The sequence below is a fragment of the Exophiala dermatitidis genome (genome assembly GCF_000230625.1).
Source record: "Exophiala dermatitidis NIH/UT8656 unplaced genomic scaffold supercont1.5, whole genome shotgun sequence".
In the NCBI taxonomy this organism is placed as follows: Eukaryota; Fungi; Ascomycota; class Eurotiomycetes; order Chaetothyriales; family Herpotrichiellaceae; genus Exophiala; species Exophiala dermatitidis.
Genome location: NW_008751650.1, coordinates 1,341,295 through 1,365,164, shown reverse-complemented (window position 1 = coordinate 1,365,164; position 23,870 = coordinate 1,341,295). Strand labels below are relative to the sequence as shown.

Here is a 23,870-nt window from a genome sequence, read left to right as displayed (position 1 = left end):
GGCTACTCCTAGTATACTAGGGACTTGTGTCATTAGGCCATGCCTCCCGCGAGACATGGCTGTGCCACGACAACGTCGAGTAATACATAGTAAAGTAGCCGGCGGCATGTCTTAGTCAGCCAGCAATCGTTCAAGTTGCCAGTGATTGATGCCAAGCCCAAGTGATGAATTTCTACTTCCATCCGAATCTCGAATATGACGCCGCCGAACTGAAGGCGATTTCAATTAACGCCCCACCACGGCCACTTGCAACTGCGTCTTATCCAAACCTTTTGTCTTTCTGAGGACTGTGGCGACAGTGGATAAAGCTTGCACCGACGCAACCCTCCTCAGTCCCCGACTAGCCAATCAGTCATTCAGCCAGCTTGACACTTCCAGGCTTTCTACTGCGCCGGACGGGAATTCTGCTGGACCACTGCACGACTTTATGTCGCCGCCTCTAAACCGTGAACGATTTATTTCCGTACTACTAGGAGCGAACAACAGCACGACCGTGCACACCGACCGACATCACCATGGCTCCTAAGAAGAAGGGAGGCAAGAAGCAAGCCGACGACTGGGAGGCCGATCTGGGGGAATCCATTGATCCTGTCGCTCAGGCTGCCAACAAGGCAGAAGAACAAAATGATGCAGCGGCGGCTGATGACGGCGAGGTGAACGGCGCCGGCGGCGGTGGTCTTTTGGCCGCCCTGCGGAAGAACAAAGACAAGCGTGCAAAGAAGGGCAAGGCTGTCGTGAACGACTTTGTCGAAGGTGAAGACCCCACCACTGATGCCGCGGACGGTGTTTCTACGCCTACCCCGGAGCTCGATGCCAAAGCGCCTGCCGAAGCTACCTTTGACGACGAGGAGGATGATGTCTTTGCCGGTAACAATGCAAAGAAGGGCAAAGGAGGCAAAAAGCAGCAGCAGCAGCAGCATGAGACTCCTGCGGAAGATAGTGGCGATGTGGGCGGCGGAGTGAAGTCCAAGAAGGAAAAGGAGCGAGAAAAGAAAGAGCGTGAAAAGCAAAGAAAAAAGGAACAAGTACGTCCATCCTTGTGCGCGAAGTCATTGTTTGTACTAATTCGATTCTGTGTTCTAGGCAGCGAAAAAGAAGACGACTGCCCCTGCAGCTCCCGCCGCTGCTACGAAAGCTGAAGAGCCGAAACCTGCACCGGTGGAGGAAAAGCCCGTGTCTTCTGCGCCTGCCCCTGAGAAAGAGAGCAAGGAGGACAAAGGTGGCAAGAAGAAGAAGATTCCTGCCCATCTGGCGGCCATTCAGAGGCAGCAAGAGCTCCTAGCTAAACAACGAGAGGAGCAGGCCAGATTAGAGGCCGAAGCTAGGGCGGCGGAGGAAGAGCGTCTCCGAAAAGAAGAAGAAGAGGAGAGAAAGCGGGCCGAAGCCCGACAGCGCAAGAAGGAAAAAGAGCGTGAAAAGAAAGAACAGCTCAAGAAGGAAGGCAAGCTTCTTTCCGAGGCTGATAAGAAGCGCAGAGCACAGCAAGAACTCCGGTTGAAGCAGTTGTTGGAATCTGGTGTCAAGGTCGCGGGCTTGTCCGGTGAGGCCGCCGCCGAGGAGAAGAAGGAGAAGAAGAAACCAACCAACGACAAGAAGCGCAAGGGACCTAAGAAAGAGGACGTTGATCTGGAAGCCGCAGCACAGAAGGCCAAAGCGGAGGCAGTGGCGGCCGAGGCGGAACGCCAGCGCCTTGCCAAAGAGGCTGAGGAAGCGGCGGCGGCTGCAGCAGCTGCACAGGCGGCTGAGGCCAAGGCTGCCCAGGGCGACGATTCTTCTGAAATCGACGACTGGGAGAAGGCTGCTGAAGAAGAACTCAAGGACAGCTGGGATGCTGAGTCAGACGGCGAAGACACTGCTAAGGCTGCCCAACCGGCCGTGAACGGAGATAAAGATAAACCTACTACGAACGGTGCAGAGGGCAAGACCTCGACTTTGCCTGTGCGAGAGAAAGACACCAAGCCATCGTCGAAACAGAACCAAGACGAGTCCGAGTCTGAATCGGAAGAATCCTCTGACGAAGAAGAGCGGAGTGCTACTCAGAAAGCACTGGCCAAGAGGAAAGCTGAAGCGGCCGCCCGGAGGCAAAAGGCCCATGAAGAAGCGCTCGCAGCGCGGTCCAAAGACAATCTCCGGTCACCTATTTGCTGTATCCTGGGTCACGTCGATACCGGTAAAACCAAGTTGCTGGACAAGATCCGACAGACCAATGTGCAGGAAGGCGAAGCTGGTGGTATCACGCAACAGATTGGTGCCACATACTTCCCGGTCGAGGCTCTGCAACAGAAGACTGCCGTCGTCAACAAGGATGGCAAGTTCGAGTTCAAGGTTCCCGGTCTGTTGGTCATCGATACACCTGGACACGAGTCTTTTTCCAATCTTCGTTCTCGTGGTTCGTCTCTTTGCAACATCGCCATTCTCGTGGTCGACATCATGCACGGTCTCGAGCCCCAGACGCTTGAGTCGATGCAGCTGCTTCGAGACCGCAAGACTCCGTTCATCGTCGCCCTCAACAAAATCGATCGTCTCTACGGCTGGAAAAAGATTGACAACAACGGGTTCCAGGAAAGCTTGGCGCTGCAGAACAAGGGGGTGGTGAACGAGTTCAACGACCGTGTCGAGAAGGTGAAGCTCGCGTTTGCCGAAAAGGGCTTCAACGCCGAACTGTACTACCAGAACAAGGACATGAGACGTTATGTCTCGCTCGTTCCAACGTCGGCTCACACTGGTGAAGGTATCCCTGACATGCTGAAGCTTCTGGTGACGCTGGCGCAGGAACGCATGACGTCGAGTCTGATGTACCTGTCTGAGGTGGAGTGTACCGTGCTCGAGGTCAAGGTCATTGAAGGTCTGGGCACAACCATCGATGTGGTGCTTTCCAATGGTGTCCTCCGCGAAGGCGACCGGATTGTGTTGTGCGGTCTCAATGGACCTATCGCGACCAATATTCGAGCGCTTCTGACGCCGGCTCCTCTCAAGGAACTGCGGCTCAAGTCGCAGTACGTGCATAACAAGGAAGTCAAGGCGGCTCTCGGTGTCAAGATTGCCGCCAACGATCTCGAAGGCGCCATTGCCGGTTCCCGTCTGCTCGTTGTTGGGCCAGAAGATGACGAGGAGGATTTGTGCGAAGAGGTCATGGCTGATCTGCAACAGCTTCTCAGTAAGGTGTCGAAAGACAACCGCGGTGTCAGCGTGCAAGCCTCGACCCTGGGGTCTTTGGAGGCTCTGTTGGAGTTCTTGAAGCAGATGAAGATCCCTGTGGCCAACATCTCGATCGGTCCAGTCTACAAACGTGATGTGATGATGGCAGGAACCATGTTGGAAAAGGCCAAGCAATACGCGGTCATGCTGTGTTTCGACGTCAAAGTGGACAAGGAAGCACAGCAGTATGCGGACGAGAACGGCATCAAGATCTTCACCGCCGACATTATCTACCACTTGTTCGACGACTTTACCAAACACATGGCGAAGCTTCAGGAGCAAAAGAAGGAGGAGAGCAAGCTGAACGCCGTCTTCCCATGTGTGCTGAATCCACTGCAAGTGTTCAACAAGAAGGACCCGATCGTCATCGGAGTGGACGTTGTGGAAGGCAGTCTGCGCCCATTGACACCGATTGCGGCGGTCAAGACGAACCCTGTGACTGGAGTCAAGGAAATCATCAGCTTGGGCAGAGTGTAAGTTGACATGAACGAGTTTAATAGTTGTGGCAGTGACTGACATATTTGACATAGGACTTCTATCGAACGAGAACACAAGGCGATTCCGATCTGCAAGAAAGGTTCGCCGTCGGTGGCGGTCAAGATCGAAGGACCGAATCAACCGCTCTACGGACGACAACTCGAAGACAAGGACACGTTATACTCGTTGATTTCGCGTCAATCCATCGACACGCTGAAGGAGTTCTACCGTGACGAGGTGACCAAGGAGGAATGGTCGTTGATCCGGAAGCTCAAACCGCTGTTTGACATCCCATAGATGAGTTGACGACACGAGACATGAAGGGCGGCCATAAAAGTACCGACAGCATTGGAACAAAAGACAGGTGTTTATTATTAGTGTGATCACGCATGGCTGGATGAATGGTCTCTTTCGGGGGGCATGGCTCCTGGCGCAGTATGAATTGTTTTTCTTCTCTCACTATGATTGTACTGTAGCACGATCCGCCCCTCGCACATGTATACAAGTAGAGAGAATCGGACGGTTAAAATTGTACAATATGCCTATCGCAAAACATTGAAGCAGTTGTACCTTGTATAGGACTTCTGCGGGGGAATGAATGAGGAGGCCCAGAGTTCAGGGTCCAGGCTCAAGCTGCCAGTGAGGCTCGTCTCAATATTCAGGGTCCGTGTCTCCTGAAGTCAGTGTCGAAGTGTCGCCATCCGGAGCAGCGACGAGCCGGTGGAAACGACGGCGCCGGCTGATTAATTAGAGCGTCAAACTGTCCAATCGGCGGCCGCAAAACCGGCGCCAGGCACAAGAAAAAGTGCATTGGCTTCGGCGAAGCACAACAACAGGAACAGGCACGAAAATGAAGTCGAACTGCATGCAGTGCACGATGGAATGATACTGGAGCCCTGCGCAACCCACGCCGTCTTTTAGTAAGTAGTCGGGCTTCACCCCAACGAACAGTTCAGTCGTTACCGCCATCTCGTCCCAAGGGTGCTCAGTCCCTCAGTCCTCCATCTCTCCTCTCCCCTAGAGCCCTCCACATCACCCTCCAAGCCAAGCAGGCCGGCGGTGAGCTTGCTGCGCGCAGTTGGAACTTCCTGTCGCTTTCTCTGTTGTGGAGATTTATTTCTGCCACTCTTTTTCCTCCGCGTATTCCGGCTCCAGATCCCTCACCCTCCCTGTGACCAGACCGCCGCTCGCTCTATTGGGATTACAGAGCAGAGTTTGTGAAAAAGACATACATACATACGGGTCTGCATTTTTCGGGACCGCTCGATCGGTGCAGCTTGATTGGCAGTGCGGCCGTCAGGAACCGCGCGCTCATTCGACCCTCGGTAGAATCCGATCGCCATCTGCCGTGAACCAACAAATACTCTCACCATGGACGTCCTTGCCAATGCCACGACCTTCGCCTCGCCCCTGGCTAACGCCGACCTGAAGGTTCAGGCTGCGCGGGCGTCGGGGGTGGTGGCGCGTATACTGGCGTCGTTGAACGGTTGGACTGTCATTTTGACGGTCTTGTTGTTATTGGTGGCCTACGATCAAGGTAGGCATAGACAGAGCGGAAGTTAACTGCTGTGCCATGATGACTGACACGATACTTGTCTGCAGGCAGCTACCAGTGGAAAAAGCATGGCATCGTCGGACCGGCGTGGAAGATGCCCTTCATGGGACCGTTCCTCGAATCAGTGCACCCAGACTTCAACAAGTACAAGCAGAAGTGGGAGAGCGGTGATCTGAGCTGTGTTTCGGTTTTCCACAAGTATGATGCACACGCTTTTCTGGTCGTGTCGTTCAGTGTTGACTGGTGTTCTACAGGTTTGTGATCATTGCATCAACGCGCGAAATGGTCCGCAAAATCTTCACTTCGCCCGCCTACCTCAAGCCGACCGTCGTTGACGTGGCACCCAAACTGTTGCGCAAAACCAACTGGGTCTTTTTGGACGGCAAAGAGCACGTGGATTACCGGAAAGGACTGAACGGGCTCTTCACGCGGCAAGCCCTGGAAATGTATCTCCCAGGCCAAGAGGAGGTCTACAGCAAATACTTCAAGGAGTTTGTGGCCATGTCCAAGGAAAACAACATGAAGCCGACACCCTGGATGCCGGTATTCCGCGAACTCATGACGGCCGTTTCTTGCCGGACGTTTGTCGGCCACTACATGAGCGACGCGGTGGTGAAGAAGATCGCCAAGGATTATTATCTGATTACGGCGGCCATGGAATTGGTCAACTTCCCCATCATCATCCCTTACACCAAGACGTGGTATGGCAAGAAGGCGGCCGACATGGTGCTGGACGAGTTCGCCAAGTGCGCGGCCAAGTGCAAGGTTCGCATGGCGGCCGGCGGCGAGGTCACCTGTATTATGGATGCCTGGGTCAAGCAGATGCAGGATTCGGCCAAATATCGAGAACGCATTGGTCGGGGCGAACAGGTCGACACATCGGAAAAGCCACCGCAGCTGCTTCGCGACTTTACCGACTTCGAGATTTCCCAGACTATCTTTACTCTGTTGTTCGCCTCGCAAGATGCCACCTCGAGCGCGTGCACCTGGTTGTTCCAGATCATGGCCGACCGACCGGAGATTCTGGATGAAGTGCGAGAGGAGAACCTGCAACTGCGCGGAGGCGATCGAAACAAGCCGTTTGACATGGACATGCTCGAGTCCATGGTCTGGACCCGCGCCGTGGTCAAAGAAACTCTTCGATACCGTCCCCCAGTCATTTTCGTGCCGTACGTGGCCAAGAAATCCTTCGCCATTGCCGACAATTACACCGTCCCTAAAGGGTCCATGATCATCCCGGCCCTCTGGCCCATCACCCATGACCCCGAAGCATATCCCAACCCGGACAGTTTCGAGCCCGAGCGATGGATCACAGGTGATGCCGACAAGCAGGTCAAGAACTGGGTCGTTTTCGGCACTGGTCCCCATCACTGTCTGGGCCAGACGTATGCCCAGTTGAACTTGATGGCCATGATCGGCAAGGCTAGTATCTTGCTCGACTGGGTCCATGAGCCGACGGAGAAAAGCGAGGATATTGAGGTGTTTGCAACTCTTTTCCCTCAGGTAAGACTACAACAATTTGAATTGGGTTGGGAATATATTATATGCTGACAGCTCTACCTACAGGATCACTGCAAATTGGCCTTTTCCGAGCGACCATAAACCAAACAGCACAGATTTTCCTCCACTTTTTGTTATGCACCGCACAGCGATAGATCGATTCTTTTATTCTGGTGGAATGGCTTGGCCTCGAGGCTAGGCTCGTATTGCACATACAGTTAATTTTGGTGAAAAGGAAAAGGGAAGTTTGGCCGGTGGACGGAACGGACAGAAATAGGAGGAGGCGCACGATTCAGGATTGATCCCTTGTGCGTAGACGACGGGTCACCGCTGAGTCTTGTACGTCCTGTACGCTGTCGAGTATAGATAGCAGCAGAAGTCAAGTCGGTCGTTGTTGTATATAGATACTAGTACCTTAGATTCACCCGTCCTTGAGTTCGGTCAGCATTATTGCATCGGCGTTTTTGAGTTTGGGTACCAAGTATGCTTCCTAAGGGAATTTCAGTCATGACAATGACAAGAGGCAGTCTCTCGCGTTGGTATAGAATGAAGTGGTATACTACTAGTAGTAGTCCGTTGCCGGCTATTGGCGATACCTCCTAAACCCTCTGGCCGCCTTAGTCATCAGGGGCTCTGTCCTGAACAAGGTGCTCCACCACTTGGAGTTCGGCTGAACTTGACCCGGAGTCTCGTCAATACTATCAACTTGGACTCTTCTTATCCATACGGTGAGGTATCCTGTCCTCAATTTTGATGGACTCGTTGTCCATACGATGATGATAATAATCATCGACGGTCCGCAATCATATTTACGCCTGGTGTGATTGCATTGTTCTGCTATTTATCGTTGCCTTTACAAAGAAAGAACGCAGGTCGGATCGGACTCGCTCCAAGCGAAGCGTGCTGATAACAGCTAGGCCAGAACAGAACGAGTCTGTCAGTCAGTCTGTCTTGCGTTGTGCTGTGTCTGGACTCGTCGATCCGGGTAATCGGTTCAACACCAGGCAAGACGGGCGGGGGCTTCGTCAGTGGAGCGGTGATTGAAGTGAGCAAGCAAGTAGAGTTCAAGAATAAGACGAGGAGGAGATCTCTTCTTCAGCGGCAATCCTTATCGTCACCACGGTTGGGTTATATACGAATAGTCCAATCCAGTCCAGTCCAGTGAAATCCAGATCAGGTTCAAATTCAGGTATTGTCAATCAACGCACAATGGCAATGCACACGATGGGCATGGCCGTGTCTGCTCGGCCTATGGTCTCTCGGGTCCCTTCCACAGCAGCACCTGGTAGACTGCCAGTACGGAGCAGAACCAGAACGCTGTATTCGGCGGCAGCACCTATCTCGAGAACGAGAACGTCGTTGCTGCCTGGCGGTAAAGGGGAAGTACCCGGACCAGCCCTTGAAGCTCGGAGACGGTGCGGTATGTCACTGTCTCCGGCGACGAAGAGAATGTTCGGCACATCCAGATCTTTAAAGGGTGTGGACTTTACGCATGCTGTATGTTCATGCTATGTTTGTCCCGATTTCCTATTCAGTCATTGCTCTTTGCTATCGGACCGCCCTGCTATTTCTCTGTTCACGGTGGTCCTACATCCGAAGGAACTCCTTGATCTGTGATTCTCCAATTGGTGCTGATTCATTCTTCTTCTTGGTCTACAGGTCATCGGAGGCGGTGCCGTCGGACTCGCCATCGCGCGCCAACTGGCTGCCCGTACGGGGACGTCGACCATCTTGATTGAAAGGCATGGGATGGTGGGTTCGGAGACTAGTAGTCGCAATTCAGAGGTACGATTGTCTTCTCCAGTCTTGCGGATTCTCTCCGAGTGATTGGTTTCCGTTCGGCTCTGGCATTGAAATGGGAGCTTGGGGGAAGGATGCGATATACCCGCTCAATGAAGAGTCAAGTCCGGCCAGGAAGTCGAACGTCAAGTCCATGCTTCGTTGATCTGATCACTCCTCCATGGCAATCAAAATACCAGCAAGGTTGCTTGCAGAGACTACCTATCTCCTGTCATATTTCCTTTTCGAGTCCGGCCAGCAGTCTTAAATCCTACTTTTACCCCCTACTACTCTGCGTCTTCCTCTGGCAGACTTACCCTTGACTTTAATCTGTCCTTGATCCTATCTTAACATTCCTGACTCTGACCATATTGATGGCCCAACCATTGGCTGACCATGCTGATATCGTCCGTCCAGGTCATCCACGCAGGCCTCTACTACGGCCCCAACACGCTCAAAACCACCCTCTGCATCCGCGGCAAACAACTCCTCTACGAACTCTGCAACGCCCAGTCCATCCCCCACCGCCGCACCAAGAAATGGATCCTCGCCCAAACAGAACAACAAATGGCCGAATTGGACTATCTGCACGAATGGTCAAAAACCATCGACGTCCCCACTAGGTTCCTAAGTCGTCGCGAAATCGAGACCCAGGAACCCGACGTACGCGCCGACGCTGGCGTTTTGGAATCTCCCACGACAGGAATCGTCGATAGTCACGCGTACATGGCGTATCTGGAGGGGAGTCTAGATGAACGAGGCGGCGAGGAGATTTTGTACAGTGAAGTTACCAACGTACAACCACTAAAAAATGGGAGAGGGTATGAAATCACAGTTTGTTCCAAGGATACGAGAGCCACCAACGTCGAAAATGAAGAAGGGGAGTATGATTCAATCACCGCCGAAACCGTAATCAACAGCGCCGGCCTCGGCGCAATCGCCATCAGCAATATGCTCCTCCCACCAGCCCGCCAACGAACCGCATATTTCGCCAAGGGAAGCTACTTCAGCTACTCTGCCTCCAAGCCCAAAACGTCCACATTACTCTATCCCGCACCGACGCCCGGGTTGGGAGGTCTAGGGACACATTTGACGCTCGACATGGGCGGTCGCGTGCGGTTCGGTCCGGACGTCGAGTGGGTCGATAACCCGCATGATCTGACGCCGAATCCGGATCGACTCCGAGCTGCAATTCCCGTGATTCAGAGTTATTTGCCTGATGTGAAACCTGAGGCGTTGGATTTGGATTATTGTGGGATAAGACCGAAGTTGAGTCGGGGGGCGAGTGGGACGTATGGGAAGGATGGGAAGGGGTTTGAGGACTTTTATATCAAGGAAGAAGAAGGGCTTCCGGGGTTTGTGAACTTGTTGGGCATTGAGAGTCCTGGATTGACGGCGAGTTTGGCGATTGCGGAATATGTGGATGGGTTGCTTTATGGGGAGGGGGCGAGTATTCCCAAGGAAGATGGGGATGTGTGAGTGAGTGGGTTTGAAACATGGAGATGGTGTCTATTTAAGGTTCCTAAGCTTGGTACTGGTATGGTAGCCGTGTAGAGAAGAGCAATGACGACCATTACACGGTGCTGGAAGGTGATGGGGGAACACTGGTAGTGGCAGCAGCACCACTAGTTCGCCATGTTATCCATGTCCGGGGAGAGAGGTATATATAGTACTGTGGTGTCCCTAAAGATCTATCTGTTTCCAACGACATTTCACATTCCAAAACGTCCGGTATATCTGGATATTCGTACAGTCTACTCACAACCTGTTTGCGTGATATTGTCATGAACTTCTATTGCTCAGCTTCAACACCAGCAGCAGCAAGCATGTCAGGGACACGGCCGAATTTCTCTCTCGGCTTGCCTCGTCTTGCACCCTCTGCCTTTTCGACGGCATCGATCTTGTGCCACTGATCCCAGTGGACAGGACGAAGGTTCAACTTCAACGACTGCGCTTCAGCCTGTACACCCTGCCATCCGTCGCGAGGAGGTTTGGACGACGATGAGTCGGTACTGCCGTAATTTCTCTTCCAATCTTCGACGATCGCTTCAGCCGTTTGAAACGCGTCCGTCATAGTACTGGCAATCACGCCCGTAGGGCCACGCTTGACCCAACCGGAACAGTACACGGCGACATTGCCTGCCGTGTCGGCGTCAGTCTGACCAAATGGAACGACTCGCCCGACTCCATCGTGACGAACGGTTCCTTTTCTGTCATCAAATTCGGCGCCTATTTGATCCATTCCTGGAATCGCTTCCGCTTTGTATCCTATAGACCTAAACAACGTAGACGTGGGAATCAGCTGCGTCTCGTCCGTGTTGGTCACTTTGGACTCGGGCGAAACCGGATCTTCCAATTTAGTCTTGGTAAAGATCACGCCCTCCAGTCGATTTGGGTCTGTCGCCGACCACTCTAGAGACTTTGGGGCAAGAAGAAAATCCAGTGACCAGGATTTTGTCGCCTTTTCGTTGACTGGGCTGCCCTTTTTCAGCAGCTCCATCAGCCTTCGTCGCGGTCGAGGCAGTTTCGACAGATCCGGAGGAAACAGGTCGTCCGGTATAGGATGGAAATTGACATCCTCGAGGTGCAAAAGCTCGCGGACTTCTTTGATGGTGAAGGCCGCTTGCATGGGCCCTCGTCGGCCCACAATATGGACATGCTTGATCTTGCTTTTGGCGAGTGTCTTCAGAGCGTAATCCGTTATGTCGGTCTTGCTTAGTACTTCGACCTTGCTGAGCAGCGTCCTGGCCACATCCAACGCGACATTGCCCTGTCCGACGACGACTGCCGTCTCGCCGGCCGTCAAATCCGGATTCAGGTCATGATATTCGGGGAGCCCGTTGTACCAGCCGACGAAGGCGCGGGCTGAGTAGATGTGTCGTTTATCTTCTCCTTCCAGTCCCAGCTTGCGGTCTTTGGATGCACCGTATGCGAAGATGATGGCATCGTAGTGTTTGGCGAGCAGTGGCAGGGGGAGGTCGTGTCCGAGGTTCACGTTGCCAATGAACGTGTAGTCAGGAGATGCGGCGACTTCTTCAAATGTGTCTTGACAGTTCTGTAGGAACCACATTAGTTTACCGGACTGGTGTCTCAAGTATATAATCCAACTCACCTTCACTTCTGGGTGGTCTGGTGCCACTCCGAACCGCACCAGCCCGAACGGGACGGGTAACTGCTCGTACATGTCCACCCGGGTGCCATGGAGTTCTCGCATCAATTTTTGAGCAGTATAGAAGCCCGCGGGTCCCGAACCGATCACGGCCACGGTGGGAGGTGGCCCTGTAAACTCGGGCCCATGATGGCTGTACCTCGCAGCACCGGATTGAAACCACCGGCTGGAGATCTCATTCAGACGCAGGGATTCGGCGCGTATTGTCCTCGCGCATGACCAAAGGCGCAAGCATCGGTTGATCAGCATGGCAGTATGGCTATAAAGGCCGCCATCATACCTCGAACACTGTCCCAAGCATTAAGAGAAATGACTCGATGAGCGCAGCGAGTCATACCGTGCATGCAATTTGTGGAGTATTGCCTTCTAGGAGGCTGCGCTTATCGATAAGGCCGGCTTGTCGGATAAACGTGGTTCCGGTGTTTATGTGGACGTCAAGTTCATCTCTATAGTTTCGCGGCATCTTGTTCACAACGGTCGAAGCAGGACCTTGAGCTCCGTGTTAGCTTGTGCTGAGGAGTCCTTGCATAGGAAATATATGAGCATTGTGATGGGGCAATTGAGCGGCCACAACTGGCACAGGTAGTTGACTGGACTCGTCCTTGGTGTTGCTACCTTGCCCATGAGATATCATGATTGCGAACGATGAAAGGCCAACGCTACTCTACTTCTTTGCATTAGAGAGGCAGCAGATGGACTGCCTGGCATGGATAATCGAAGAATGCCCCCCAGATCCGCCCGTTTGGATGTGCGTTGTGACATGTTCACATTATTTCGACTTGTCTTGTATTCGATGAATCGTGCTTTCACGAAACGTCCATCCTGGCAAGGAGGATAAACTACGCAGTATCCATGGAGAAAGGAAAATGAAGCTCAACCCGCGTGAAATACACCTGGTAGCCAACATAGACCTAAAGTACCGAATAGACCTTGTAGTTCAGCTTACCTACTGGAGACTCTCCATGCCTGAGATCCATAGCCCCTGTGATCCCTCGTAAAGTGAATAGGCAGTGCTGTGTACCTAGGTAGTGAAGCCGGAGTGAAGTGAAGCGGCTGCAAATTGACCCGCTTCCAGAAAAATGCAAGCATATAAGTGTCGGCCGCAAAATTATCTTCCGCAATTGGGGCTGAAGCATCATGAGAGTTGTGCTGGCGCGTGGTGATACACGCTGCCAGTGCACCGTGCTGGCTGTGGTGATACACGCTGCGCTATTCCCCCTCGAAGGAGTAGGCCTCAATTGAAAGCGCGCGGGTTGGCGGGAGGGGGCTTCGGACGATGCGAGGGGAATGCAATCTGTCCAGGATCCAGAAGCTAGTATAGACGACTATTCCCGACCGCTAATCTTTTTTGCTGGTTCAAATCATGGTGTTGTCGCCTTTTCTTTTTTGGTAGTTACTTACCTCCGCAGGTTTGTGCGCCTGCGTGGTGCGACTCGTAATCGTGCGTTGGACATGAAGCTGTGAAGGCCGCCGTGTCTGAGGCGGACTGAGGGTGGGTGGATGAATATTAGCAACCGGGAGCACACCCGGGTTGCAACATTGCAATCAGATGTTTGCGACGCACTATGCATAGTTTCGAAGGGGGCCGAATCTCAACCCAGAGACAGCTAAACAGAGAAGATACTGAAATGGAGACAAAAACTGGAAGAACACAGGTATGTGCAAGCAGGGGGTTTCGTGAAATATATAGGTGTGGAAAATATCCACAATCTTGGGGTGAGCTTATCTCCACGTGCCTGGTTCTTATCTCAATGTATGCCGTCATCGCAAGGCTGTGGCCACAAACCTCTTCAGCCTCGTCACCAATGCCCGCCATTCGAGTCATGGGACAAGATTTGTTCGCCTCACTGCATTGTTCGCAACTGAATCCGTCGAATCTTCGGTCCAGCCACACTCTGCTCGGCCTCTCGATTTCAGTCCTTCTCTTCTCTGTGTCATATTTTCTCTCTCTGTTCTTGTATCCCCTCGTTCAATCTCTCATATTTCTCGAGTACGAGTCTTACTATCCAGTTCCCGCCACAACTTGCAGTGAATCATGCCCAAATCAAAATCCAAAACGCAACAAACCCTCCCTCTCACCACACGGACAACTCGTATCCCATCTACATTCAGCGATGGCCTCCCCTTACCGGCCCTCCTCGTCTTCGACCTCGACTACACACTATGGCCCTTCTGGGTAGACACGCACGTCTCCGCGCCCGTGAAACCCGCCAGCCCAGCAGGCCAGTATAACACACGCATGCTCGACCGGGACGGCGAGTCCTTTTCCTTTTACGACGACGTCCCCGCAATTCTAGCTGCCGCGAAAGAGCGCGGCATCCCCATGTCGCTGGCGAGTCGGACGCATGCGCCCGATCTGGCTAGGGATATGCTGAGGGGGCTGCATGTGCCGAGTAGTACGGAGAAGAACACTTCTCAACAAAATCCACAAGCACTGGACAACAACTCTGATGTCGACGATGTCGATGACAACGACGAACAGCACTTTCCCACACAAGGCGCTCTCCAAAACAATCCCAACAACACCAACATCTCTACTCTCTCCCCCCGTCGCGCCGTCGACTTCTTCATCCACTCCCAGATCTACCCCGGCACCAAAACCACACACTTCCGACGCATCCGGGCCGCGATGCAAAAGGCCGGCACGCCCGTCGATTTCGAGGACATGGTGTTCTTCGACGACGAGAGTCGGAATCGGAATGTCGAGACTGAGTTGGGAGTGACGTTCTGGCTGGTTCGGGATGGTGTTACTAGCGATGAAGTCGATCGTGGGATTTGGGAGTGGCGGAAGCGTAAGGGCTTTGCACAAAAGAAGTGATAATGCTATCGTGATACTATTTCACTGGTGGAACGAAAAGAAAGAAAGAAAAGACAACACTGCTATTGAACTGACCGGATGGCTGGATGTTCATCCACTCACTATCGGGTTTCGATGACATGGATCGATTATTCCTGACGTCTTGATCATATATACGACATTTTTTATCGTTCACGTTCCATGAACTCGGTTGCAAATCGGGTTGGTCGAAAAGAAGGAAGGCACTCTCTTTCCTGTTGCATGTGGCATACTATACCATATTATAGCATGGTGTTGGGGACAGGGGAAAAAAACATGGGACCTCAGGTTGAAGGTGGATTTCAGTCTGGGCCGGGCTCGCCCATAGAAGGCTTGTAGCATCGCGCACCGTTGAGATAGAAAGAGATAGAATCCAAAAAATTCGTCGCCGAGCCATTGTGGGAGTGACGGCGGCTTTCAACCGCCTCCCTCCTGCCGCATACAGTCACAGAAATACACCAACAACAGGCGGCCAATGAAATAACTACAAGAGAAAAGAAAAAAAAAGCGAATCCAAAAACTCAAGGGCATGTTACAATCATGGCGGCTTGTGGTTTCTGTACTCAAAAGCCCTATTGTACACTAACAAATCCTTGCTCGTTCCGGCAGCTTGTAAGCCGGTAGGGTTCAAGGATGCCTCTCCTTTCTCGGATCTTTGCAAACCAGCCATCACTCTTCCGATGGGCATCAAGTCCAATACACTCCTCGTCGGCCTTCACCTTCGTATGTGCCAAGCCAAGTCTCAACCCATTTGTTCCTCGGTCTGCACACTAGGTTAGACTCTGGTCGCGCCGTGCCGCGCCGTGGTGGTGTAGGGGGTATCAAAAGCAGCAGTAGTTGTTGTTGTACAGATTAGTTTTGTCTTCGTCGCGATCTCATTGACAGGGGGTCGTCCAGGTTGTTAGCAAGTGATCCCGGAGGCTCGCCCACATCGCGATTTGCGTGCCGTGGCCCAGGCCAGTTCTTCCGACCGGTCAAAGCCCTAAACTGGTCGTAGGAATCATCCTTTCGATCTTCGTTTCATGCTGGCCGGCATTGCAATCTCGACAAGCTGGTCCGAGTCATCGTCGTCATCATCGTCATCGTCATGGTCGGCTTGACCAGCAAACTCAGAAGCTTGCTCGTCCGTATCGCCCATGCCGAAGGCGCCGCCTAGTTTCTCTTTCTCCATGGGACTGAGAACCTCTTCATCCGAACTGTTGCTCTCATCTTCCTGCGTGGGCGCAACCATCTCACCCATTTCTTCGTCTTCGAAGACTTCTAGTGGGCGCCGCTCGAGACTCGTGCGGGCCTCGAGAGGCGGATTTTCAGGTTCAATGTCTGATCCGGATCCTTCCGAGGATGAATCGTCCAAGGATCCATCGAAGTCGTCTCGTATCGTTCGACCGTGCGTGTCGTCGTTTGCACTAGAGAACAGACTGGTGAGACCGCGACTGACCGTGAAACTGTGATGGTCTCGTGTGGTATCACCAAACCCGCCAGTGTTAGCATTGCTTCGCCTGCCGAAATTGGTAATGTCCTGTTCCTCTTCATCAAGCGAGAACGGATCGGCCGAATCCTGTTCGTCGCCGTTGTCCAAAGCCGCGAATGGATCGTCGGCCTCAGAGCCGAATTCGGAAGCAGCAGCTTCCTGCTCGGCCTCTTGTTTGTGCCTCGCTAAGCGATCAGCCAACCGTCGACGGGCACGTGATGGTTCGACGTTAAGCGGTGCTGGAGGGGGAGGTAGCAATGGGACAGGTTGGTCGGACTGCTTCGCCACTAATTAGCCTAAAATGTAAACAATCGTCGAATGGCACTCGCCGCACTCACATTCTCCGACGACACCCCGGTATTAGTAGTGGAGGTCTGTGTTTCCGACCTGCCACGTTCATCATCATCGGCGTCGTCCATATCCTCGTCATCATCGTCAGATGAACTGCCAAACCCACTGGACAGTGAACCACTGGAATTGTAGCCAGCACTAGTGGCACTTCCATTGTTCGACAAATCAATGCTGTCTAGACCGTGCTGAGCTTGACCTCCGTTGAGACCCGCGGCGGCCAAACCGCTGGAACTGCCAAACCCTTGTCCGGAGTTGACAGCATTTAGCACAGCCTGCCTAGGTCCAAGTCCATTATCTGGTCTGAATCCTCCGAGAATGGCGTTGTCTCGTTCTCTCGTTTCTGCAAGGACCTTTGTGACGTATTCCTCCCAAGCCTGGGAGTAGATACAATCTTGGACAACGGGCGAGAGCAGCTCTCGAGGGTGTCGCTCGCCGAATTTGACCACCTCCTCGGCAACCAAAGTCAGATGTCCCATGTATCCAAGTCGCATGTTCTTGGCTTGTTGGGCCTCGTCACTGCGTCTTTGACCTTCAATAATGGCATCGGTAATCCGACCAGACTCGAACAAGTCAAAGGCCAAATATCGATTGTAGCCTCGGTCCATGGGGCCATTGAAAACCTGTTGGACGACATCATAGACGACGTTGTGTAGAAAATTGTTCCACGGAAAGCGGAAGAAGAAGCTCTGTCTCAGCGATTAGCACCCTGCTTTGATGTGTTCAGACCAAGTAATCACTCACCAGAATCGTCGGCACGACTTTGTTCTCGACAAACTGAATCTTCAAATAGTCACCAACCACCGGGGCCTCTCCTGCTGTCGATGTATCGTGGTCCGTGACTTGCATCGTCTGGTCACGCGAACTCTGAATCGAATCTCCCTCTGCTTGGCTATTCTCCCCATGTACTTCGGAAGTATCTCCTGGGGCGTCAGGACCGCCAGTCGGTTCAGGGCTGTGCGCCGTAGGGGTTCTGTTGGGATCAGAAGACGAGGCAAACAGTGGGGCAGGCTTGTCTTCTGGGTGTGAGGAAGGTTGATCCTCATTATTTCCTTGACTAGAGAAGTGTGTTGTAGTGTCTGGTTCATTCGGGGGTGAGGTCATGTCAGTGTCGTCCACATTCTCCAGACTCAGCCGCCGGACCGTGTCATCCAGATTCCCTGGCGATGTGCCACTTTCTTGAGGGTTCTGCGTAGCCCGAGACTCTCGAGGTGACAGTGGCTCATCCACCAGATCTTGGTCTGATTTTGTCGAGGTCTCTGTGGCGTCCGACACTGCAACCTTTTCGAACCCATCCTCGTCATTTAAATTGGCAATCCGAAGTTCTTCGGTCGAGGTGGAGGCTGATGGGGTGAATGCGGTGTCGAACCGAGAAGAAGTGACAGAGATATCGACGGCAGAATCTTCGGATTGTTTGTTAGACAAAAATGCGCCCTGGGATCGCAGTCGTTCTCTTTCCGCGTCTCTTTCCTTGATGAATTCTTCACTGCCCCTCTCATTTAGCAGTCCCATGTTGCTGCAGTGCAGTAATTCAGCCATTAGTTCGCAAGTCTTGAATCGGTCAAACCCGAGGGGCTCGATTTGGGTACCCCATGCTGACTTGAGCTGACCTCGTTCTACCACGACGGTGGTGTCACCCTGGGTGACGGTATGTTTCGAGCTCAAAATGAGATTCATGAAGGCCGGAACATTCTCGGCGAACAGCCGCAAAAGATTTCCCAGGTAGATAGGGTCATGGTTCGTTGGAGGAGAATCCGGGCTGTGGCCGTGCTCAGGGTCGTAATCGGAGTTGTTCTTACGGATGACTTCGATGACAATACCCACTCCAACTGTAAGGGGATTGCCACCTTTGAGCATGTAAGAGATCAGTTGTCGAATGCACTTCTCCGAAACCAATTGCCGGGTCAAACTGTTGGGACCGATGCACGATTGCTCATTTAGCGCGGCATTAGCGGAAATCGTGATGATGGCTTTCAAGAAGTCGCCGGCAGATGTCTGCGTAGACGAGTTGCACTCTGGTGACAAACTGGACAAAAGCATGGGTATCAGGTCCTGATCGTGCAGCCAGTCCACGATGCCTGCGCCGCCGTCCGACTTTTCCAGGCTAATGATCTTCAACAACAGATCCATCACCATCGGGCAATCGACATGCTGCAGCATTGCGGGTACAATTCCTGGTAGGGATTTGAAAAACTCGACCATTTCTTCGGTTTTCTTTTCGAACAGCGTTTCGTTGACCTTGGTGAAATAGCCCGCCTGCAACGGATCTAGTGGGGCCGGACGCCGCAGAAAGTCCCAAAACTCGACGAGAAATTCCGTACTGGCCATCAAAGATTCGGTGATAGACCAGGTTTCACATGACAATATTTCGCATGCCACGTAAGCGTACTTCAATCGCTTTTTCTCCGCCTTCTCCTGCTCCTCGTCCGGCGGCTTGTCCGCTTCGTCATCGCCAGATGTAGACTCAGTCTCCTTCACATTCTCGCTGGATTCGCCGCTGTCCGAGGAAGGGCCCGGGGCTATGACATATCGCAGAAGAGCATGTAGGTTGTTTTCATCTCGCAGATGTTCGATCAGTTTGGTGTGATGGGACTTCAGTTCTTGAATGAGGTCGGACTCGTCCAGCAAATCTTCCAGTCTGACATCAGGCTTGTCAAGCAGTGTGTCGATTGTGGATGTGTTGGAGTAGCCTCCAAAGCGCCAAAACATCTTGATGGCTGTCTGGCGGTCTCAAGTGACCGATGGTGACGGCGCCGGTCTTTCTAGTAACAATTCCAGTCTGCGAGTAGAAGGGGTGTTAGGTTAGTGGGCCGTTCGCGGTCGTGAGTCGTAGATCGGTGATGACTGCGTAAGACATAGACGGGCGTTCCAGCGCTGCAAAGCCGTCACTGTTAGTTACCAAAGTCCCTGTTGCCGCGCGGACAACCACGAGTGAGTATGCGTGAGTAGGGTCGAGTCTGCACATATGCAGCATCAACCCTTGACGCGTTACTGACCTGTGTGATTAAAGGAGTGACTGGAGAAGAGACCGCAGCAGATGAGGCTCTGGACAAGAGCCTTGGATCGGGCGCAGTTTGTTGTGTACTGTGGTACAAGGTGTGAGAAGTCGATTGGCAACAGGGTCGTGTGGACTGTGGACTGCAGCAGCGGCAGTGGTTCGCGCCCAGGTTGGAGATACGGCGGAGACAGAGAACAGACGCCCGGGACTACTAGGTCGCAGAGGTTGGCGGCTGACTAAGGAACGCACTAAAGCTGCTAGCACACTCTTAGCGGCACTAAGTGGGAATTAAATCACACGGGCTTATGGTAGTAACGGGAACGCTGCTTGCACGTGACTTTATGTTCTCTTCACGTGATTTGCTAGTCTTGGCACAATCCCGCGGCTACAACATCATGCTCCTTCATGAACGGGTTGTCTTCAGCAACGAACGCAACTGTTGACATCTACCAGGTAGTTGTAGCCTGCACGGTGACTCCCTTACCTCAGCTCCTTCAGGTCGTGGCAGGGGATCTATGTCATGAGGTGTAACATTGTGGATCTCCTTTGGGGGCCTTACGAGATGTCGAGGGCGTACAACTGTACAATTTGCGGTGAACCTATCGTTATCATGAGCCTGGAGCACATGTTGAACTGACTGCAGCAGTGATAGACTCCGCGAGCCTCAGCCGGCTACTTGTTCGGCGGCGTCCACTGTCCTGAATTTCCCATTACTCTGTTCACTATAACCATGTCCACCCTCCGCAGCCAGGACAGCCATCAGTGGCAATGCTATGTCCATACAGTGCCCGGCTATATACCCGGGAAAGGACCGCCCCTGTCATGGAGGCGGTCAGTTTCTGTCCGTGGGAGGCCTGCTGTACTCGAAAGATGCAGAGAGGACAATGGGCCGCTATCCTGGCACCACGTCCGCACCAGCTCCTCACCCATTTTGCTAGGCTCTGGACAAGTGGTTCGGCACTTTACCATTTCTGACACACAGTTCGCCAGATCTATGTAGCAGAGCTCTTGCTTGCTGTCATATGTAGGTTGCCTATGTTACCCAATGACTCTTGACGAACCCTTTTTGGTAGGCTAGATGCAGCCCCGGCTTGATGTTGTGTCGGACGGCTTTTGAGACGCTCATGTGACCAACAAATATTTGGGTCAGCAGTCATCCTTCCACCCAAGGGAGGAGGCAAGAAACTCGAGAGAATTGCACGCATCATGCGTTTACACCGCCAAGCTCCAAATGATTATGAGCAGCGTCGAAAACTCCAGAATCGTGCCGCTCAAAGACGGTACCGTGAGCTTGCTTGAAGCCGCCGGGAAGTGCAGAAGCTAAACGCTCAGCAGGCGATCGTATGAGGCAAAGCAACACAATTCGCGTCGACTACCGGGGGTTTAGAAATGATGGCTTCCAGCAATATCAGTTACAGAATTCCCGTCAGGATTTCTCAGGGTCGACCGCTCCAATGGCGTCGTCTCCTGGATTTTGTCCAAGCAACCAAGAGACGGAGTATGAGCGTGGCATTTCTGATATAGACTGGAATCTGGGTGGAAACTCGCCGCCGACCGATCAGCAGCTGAGACAGTACCGCGTTGTTGATCCGGCGTACTTTTCACACTCAGCGGATCTCGCCGACTCCCGCTCAATTCACGACGGCTATGGAGAACCTCAATGGGACAACGCGGTGGTCCATGCTCACCAAGAGCTTCCACAGATAGACTCGCAACCAAGCCAGTTCCGCAAATATGCTGAACCGCCATCTCATTTTCTCGAAGAGCTAACAGATGATCCGATATCTAGCTCAGAAAGACCAATTGACGTGGCGGATCTCAAGTTTGATGTCTCGCTGGGCAGGGAAATGGCACAATCACGCCAACATGCCGATCTCAGGTCGCTTACAGCCCTATCTTCCAGTGAGCAGCTTAGTTCTGAGCTTCCCGAGTTGACGGCCTCTCTGGGGATACAAATGGTAATGCGGCCCTGCCCAGTCACAAGATGCCCTTGCTGATCAATACTACTACTATGCAGGGTAGAGGAGAATGGGAACAGCAGCATATTTGTCAACCGCCACAAACTATTGACGTCGCTTTCCAACAAAAAGTGGAAAATGTCGTGCAGGAGCTTCTCCGCTTTTACTACGTCGGGCTAAACCTCAAGTTGCTGCAAGAGGACCCTGAGCTTCATAGCAAATTAGGTGCCCTCCAGCAACACTTTGTGGCAACCAAGGTCAGACCTCCGCTGACTAGTACTGGGACTTTATCTTCGAAGGGTTGTGGCTTATCACAGCAGACAAACTCCAACGCCTGGAAGGCGGCCGGTTTCCAGGGCGCGGAAGTTGACCGAGGACGCCCTGGCACCGCAGGCCCGACAAGATGTCTTCCCTCCGAGGCGTTTAGGTGAATGGGGATCTTGCGCGCCTTCAAATCCCATCGACTCCTCTCTTTCGGCTTCTCAAAAGGCAAGGGAGAGCTTATAGCTCCATAGACAATAGAATGTCGCGCTTAGGGCCAAGTTCCGCCAACCCCTCTGCTTCGTTGAGCTAGCCGAGCAGCGACACCGAGCGGCTGATACGGTCAAAGGGCTTAGCAATTGCAAGTACAAAATCACTGCAATAAGATAGTTCAGAAAAATGGGGATTGCGCTTGACTCGGTATTGGAAAGGGACAACATCGCACGGATCTGCAAGGTGGGAGCCGAACGGTGTCCAAAACTGCTAGTCCCGTCATAACCACTTTACCACATCAGCGGAGTCAGAGGTGGGAAACATGGTTCCTCCGGACAGATCATCTACTGTGAAAGAGAATCCCATGGCTCGAAAAGGCACGAGGAGAACCATTACGCGACGGTCATCTTGCATTAGCTTCGACAGATACCATAATGGCACAACAGTAACCCACCTTCGGGCAGGCCATACTCTATCGATCGACAGCCGGACTAAAAGACCCGGATTCATCTCCATTTACTTCCGTTATACAATCGACTTGGCCTTCCAATGAGCCTCTGGGGCTGTAAGATTCCGGCTGTGTGGTTCATGGCATTGTCTAAATCAAGGTCTGCCATTCTACCGGGGTCAAGAACTGTTGAATGGGCTGCCATATAGCATTGTGGCAAACTTCGACGTTACTGTTCCACAACGGATTTCAGCGAACCAATTCCCCTGAGACCCCTGATCTCCTTGATCGGATTTGCAGTCCCTTGTCATGAAACATAATGACATGCAAGCCCGCATGCTGGGGGAGATGTTACGCAGCGGTGTCGCTGTCCCATTTTATGGTGTCGGTCAAGTTGGGGTATGTCTATGCGCCCACAGCATGTTTGATATGATCGCACACAATAAGCAGGCCGCAACCCGCGGACATCGTGGATTTCCGATCCATTCACCGGCACAAGTGGAGGTCTTGTGCGAATAAATGGGAGGCATACACAGGCAGGCTTAGGAACTACTGGACGTTGCCAGGCCCGTTCTGAAAACATCTGCCATCATGGAGCCTTTGTCATCAAAGTCCCTTTCGTTGTCCTCCTCCCATTTTATTCCCGGAACGGTACGAGCATCAACGTGTTGTCCTTGACCAGAAATCGTTTGTTGAGCATTATGTCCTCAATGGCTCGTCTCGCCGATGTGCCATCCGTGAACTGTCGGAGTACCTCATGGCAAGTTCCAAGGAGTAATGGGCACTTCTCCAGATGAGAAATATCGAATCTGTAAACTGGTTTACCATTGTCGTCCTCCTTGCCCTCGATGGTTTCCACGGCTTCGCATCTCATCCCTTTTGACAGATCATGTCTACCGCTGGTCTTCCTTGACAGCCAGAACAAGGCGGCTGATATGTTGTACAGGATTGGCGTGGAGATTTCTGCCTTGAAACGAAGAATATCTTCCTCTCGGAAGCCATGACTATTGAACAATCTGCGCCGCATGGTCACCAACTTGGATGCGCCTCGATTGCCGATGTTGTGACACCGGAGTAGTACGCCGGCGAAGTGTTTTTGGCGCCATGCGATGGCCAAGGGAGATTGATACCTGGGCCAAAGTCTGGTTCGGTCATTATTCTCGACAGCACTACGTTGAGGAGTCAGTTTGCATGCCGAGAATCATGGAGAGAACCATCTAGGAGACCTCACCAAGATTGCTTCTCAGTTTTCCCATCATTCGGGGAAGTCTGTACCTCAGATACAGCTTGAAAGCTGTTGACCCTTTGACCAAGCAGCCATTCTCCTCCCTGAAGCAAGGCGTATATGAAAAACGCTGTTAGGACGTGATAGTAAAACATGACAGCGCCAGCCCAGAGTTCATCAAGGAGCAATTCTGGTTTTTGCTATCAACCTTGGATGGCAGACTATTCTCCCTTTGAGAAATACCACACGGTCCACATCCTGAGCAGGTGCTTTTAGCCTTCAGATGCTACGGCATGCTTACAGATTTCCACCGGGGAGTGGTCGCCTACGAACGAAACAATCCCCCAATCTGGGTGCTCGATGACTTTCGCGAGGCATAACGGAAACGGGCTGTTCAGTTCTAACCTTTGACCAGCAAGGTTTGTGCACAGTCC

The 23,870-nt window shown here is 52.6% G+C and overlaps 8 protein-coding genes across 8 annotated transcripts; 5 read left to right on the top strand and 3 right to left on the bottom strand.

Moving 5' to 3' along the window:
* The first annotated feature begins 190 nt into the window (after window positions 1-190).
* HMPREF1120_06082 (translation initiation factor IF-2 unclassified subunit) lies at window positions 191-4,355 on the top strand. The gene is made up of 3 exons (XM_009160277.1): window positions 191-1,025; window positions 1,084-3,671; window positions 3,729-4,355. Exons 1-3 carry the CDS (start codon window positions 516-518, stop codon window positions 3,970-3,972), a joined length of 3,342 nt encoding a protein of 1,113 aa, XP_009158525.1. The 5' UTR covers window positions 191-515; the 3' UTR covers window positions 3,973-4,355.
* Window positions 4,356-4,475: 120 nt separating this feature from the next.
* HMPREF1120_06081 (uncharacterized protein) lies at window positions 4,476-7,298 on the top strand. Its single transcript, XM_009160276.1, has 4 exons — window positions 4,476-5,212; window positions 5,278-5,428; window positions 5,485-6,733; window positions 6,797-7,298. The coding sequence occupies exons 1-4, from the start codon at window positions 5,047-5,049 to the stop codon at window positions 6,830-6,832; spliced, it is 1,602 nt and encodes a 533-aa protein (XP_009158524.1). The 5' UTR covers window positions 4,476-5,046; the 3' UTR covers window positions 6,833-7,298.
* A 48-nt stretch (window positions 7,299-7,346) lies between these two features.
* On the top strand, window positions 7,347-10,282 carry HMPREF1120_06080 (aminobutyraldehyde dehydrogenase). Its single transcript, XM_009160275.1, has 3 exons — window positions 7,347-8,227; window positions 8,390-8,515; window positions 8,927-10,282. The coding sequence occupies exons 1-3, from the start codon at window positions 7,940-7,942 to the stop codon at window positions 9,986-9,988; spliced, it is 1,476 nt and encodes a 491-aa protein (XP_009158523.1). The 5' UTR covers window positions 7,347-7,939; the 3' UTR covers window positions 9,989-10,282.
* A 19-nt stretch (window positions 10,283-10,301) lies between these two features.
* On the bottom strand, window positions 10,302-11,927 carry HMPREF1120_06079 (ferredoxin-NADP+ reductase; the record flags this gene model as incomplete). The annotated part of the gene is made up of 2 exons (XM_009160274.1): window positions 10,302-11,564; window positions 11,622-11,927. 2 exons carry the CDS (start codon window positions 11,925-11,927, stop codon window positions 10,302-10,304), a joined length of 1,569 nt encoding a protein of 522 aa, XP_009158522.1.
* A 1,567-nt stretch (window positions 11,928-13,494) lies between these two features.
* Window positions 13,495-15,211, top strand: HMPREF1120_06078 (uncharacterized protein). The gene has a single exon (XM_009160273.1). It carries the CDS (start codon window positions 13,714-13,716, stop codon window positions 14,494-14,496), a length of 783 nt encoding a protein of 260 aa, XP_009158521.1. The 5' UTR covers window positions 13,495-13,713; the 3' UTR covers window positions 14,497-15,211.
* A 303-nt stretch (window positions 15,212-15,514) lies between these two features.
* HMPREF1120_06077 (uncharacterized protein) lies at window positions 15,515-19,042 on the bottom strand (the record flags this gene model as incomplete). The annotated part of the gene is made up of 3 exons (XM_009160272.1): window positions 15,515-16,261; window positions 16,324-17,022; window positions 17,078-19,042. 3 exons carry the CDS (start codon window positions 19,040-19,042, stop codon window positions 15,515-15,517), a joined length of 3,411 nt encoding a protein of 1,136 aa, XP_009158520.1.
* A 1,495-nt stretch (window positions 19,043-20,537) lies between these two features.
* On the top strand, window positions 20,538-21,720 carry HMPREF1120_06076 (uncharacterized protein; the record flags this gene model as incomplete). The annotated part of the gene is made up of 3 exons (XM_009160271.1): window positions 20,538-20,616; window positions 20,667-21,289; window positions 21,349-21,720. 3 exons carry the CDS (start codon window positions 20,538-20,540, stop codon window positions 21,718-21,720), a joined length of 1,074 nt encoding a protein of 357 aa, XP_009158519.1.
* A 1,128-nt stretch (window positions 21,721-22,848) lies between these two features.
* Window positions 22,849-23,591, bottom strand: HMPREF1120_06075 (uncharacterized protein; the record flags this gene model as incomplete). Its single annotated transcript, XM_009160270.1, has 2 exons — window positions 22,849-23,380; window positions 23,443-23,591. The coding sequence occupies 2 exons, from the start codon at window positions 23,589-23,591 to the stop codon at window positions 22,849-22,851; spliced, it is 681 nt and encodes a 226-aa protein (XP_009158518.1).
* Window positions 23,592-23,870: the final 279 nt, after the last annotated feature.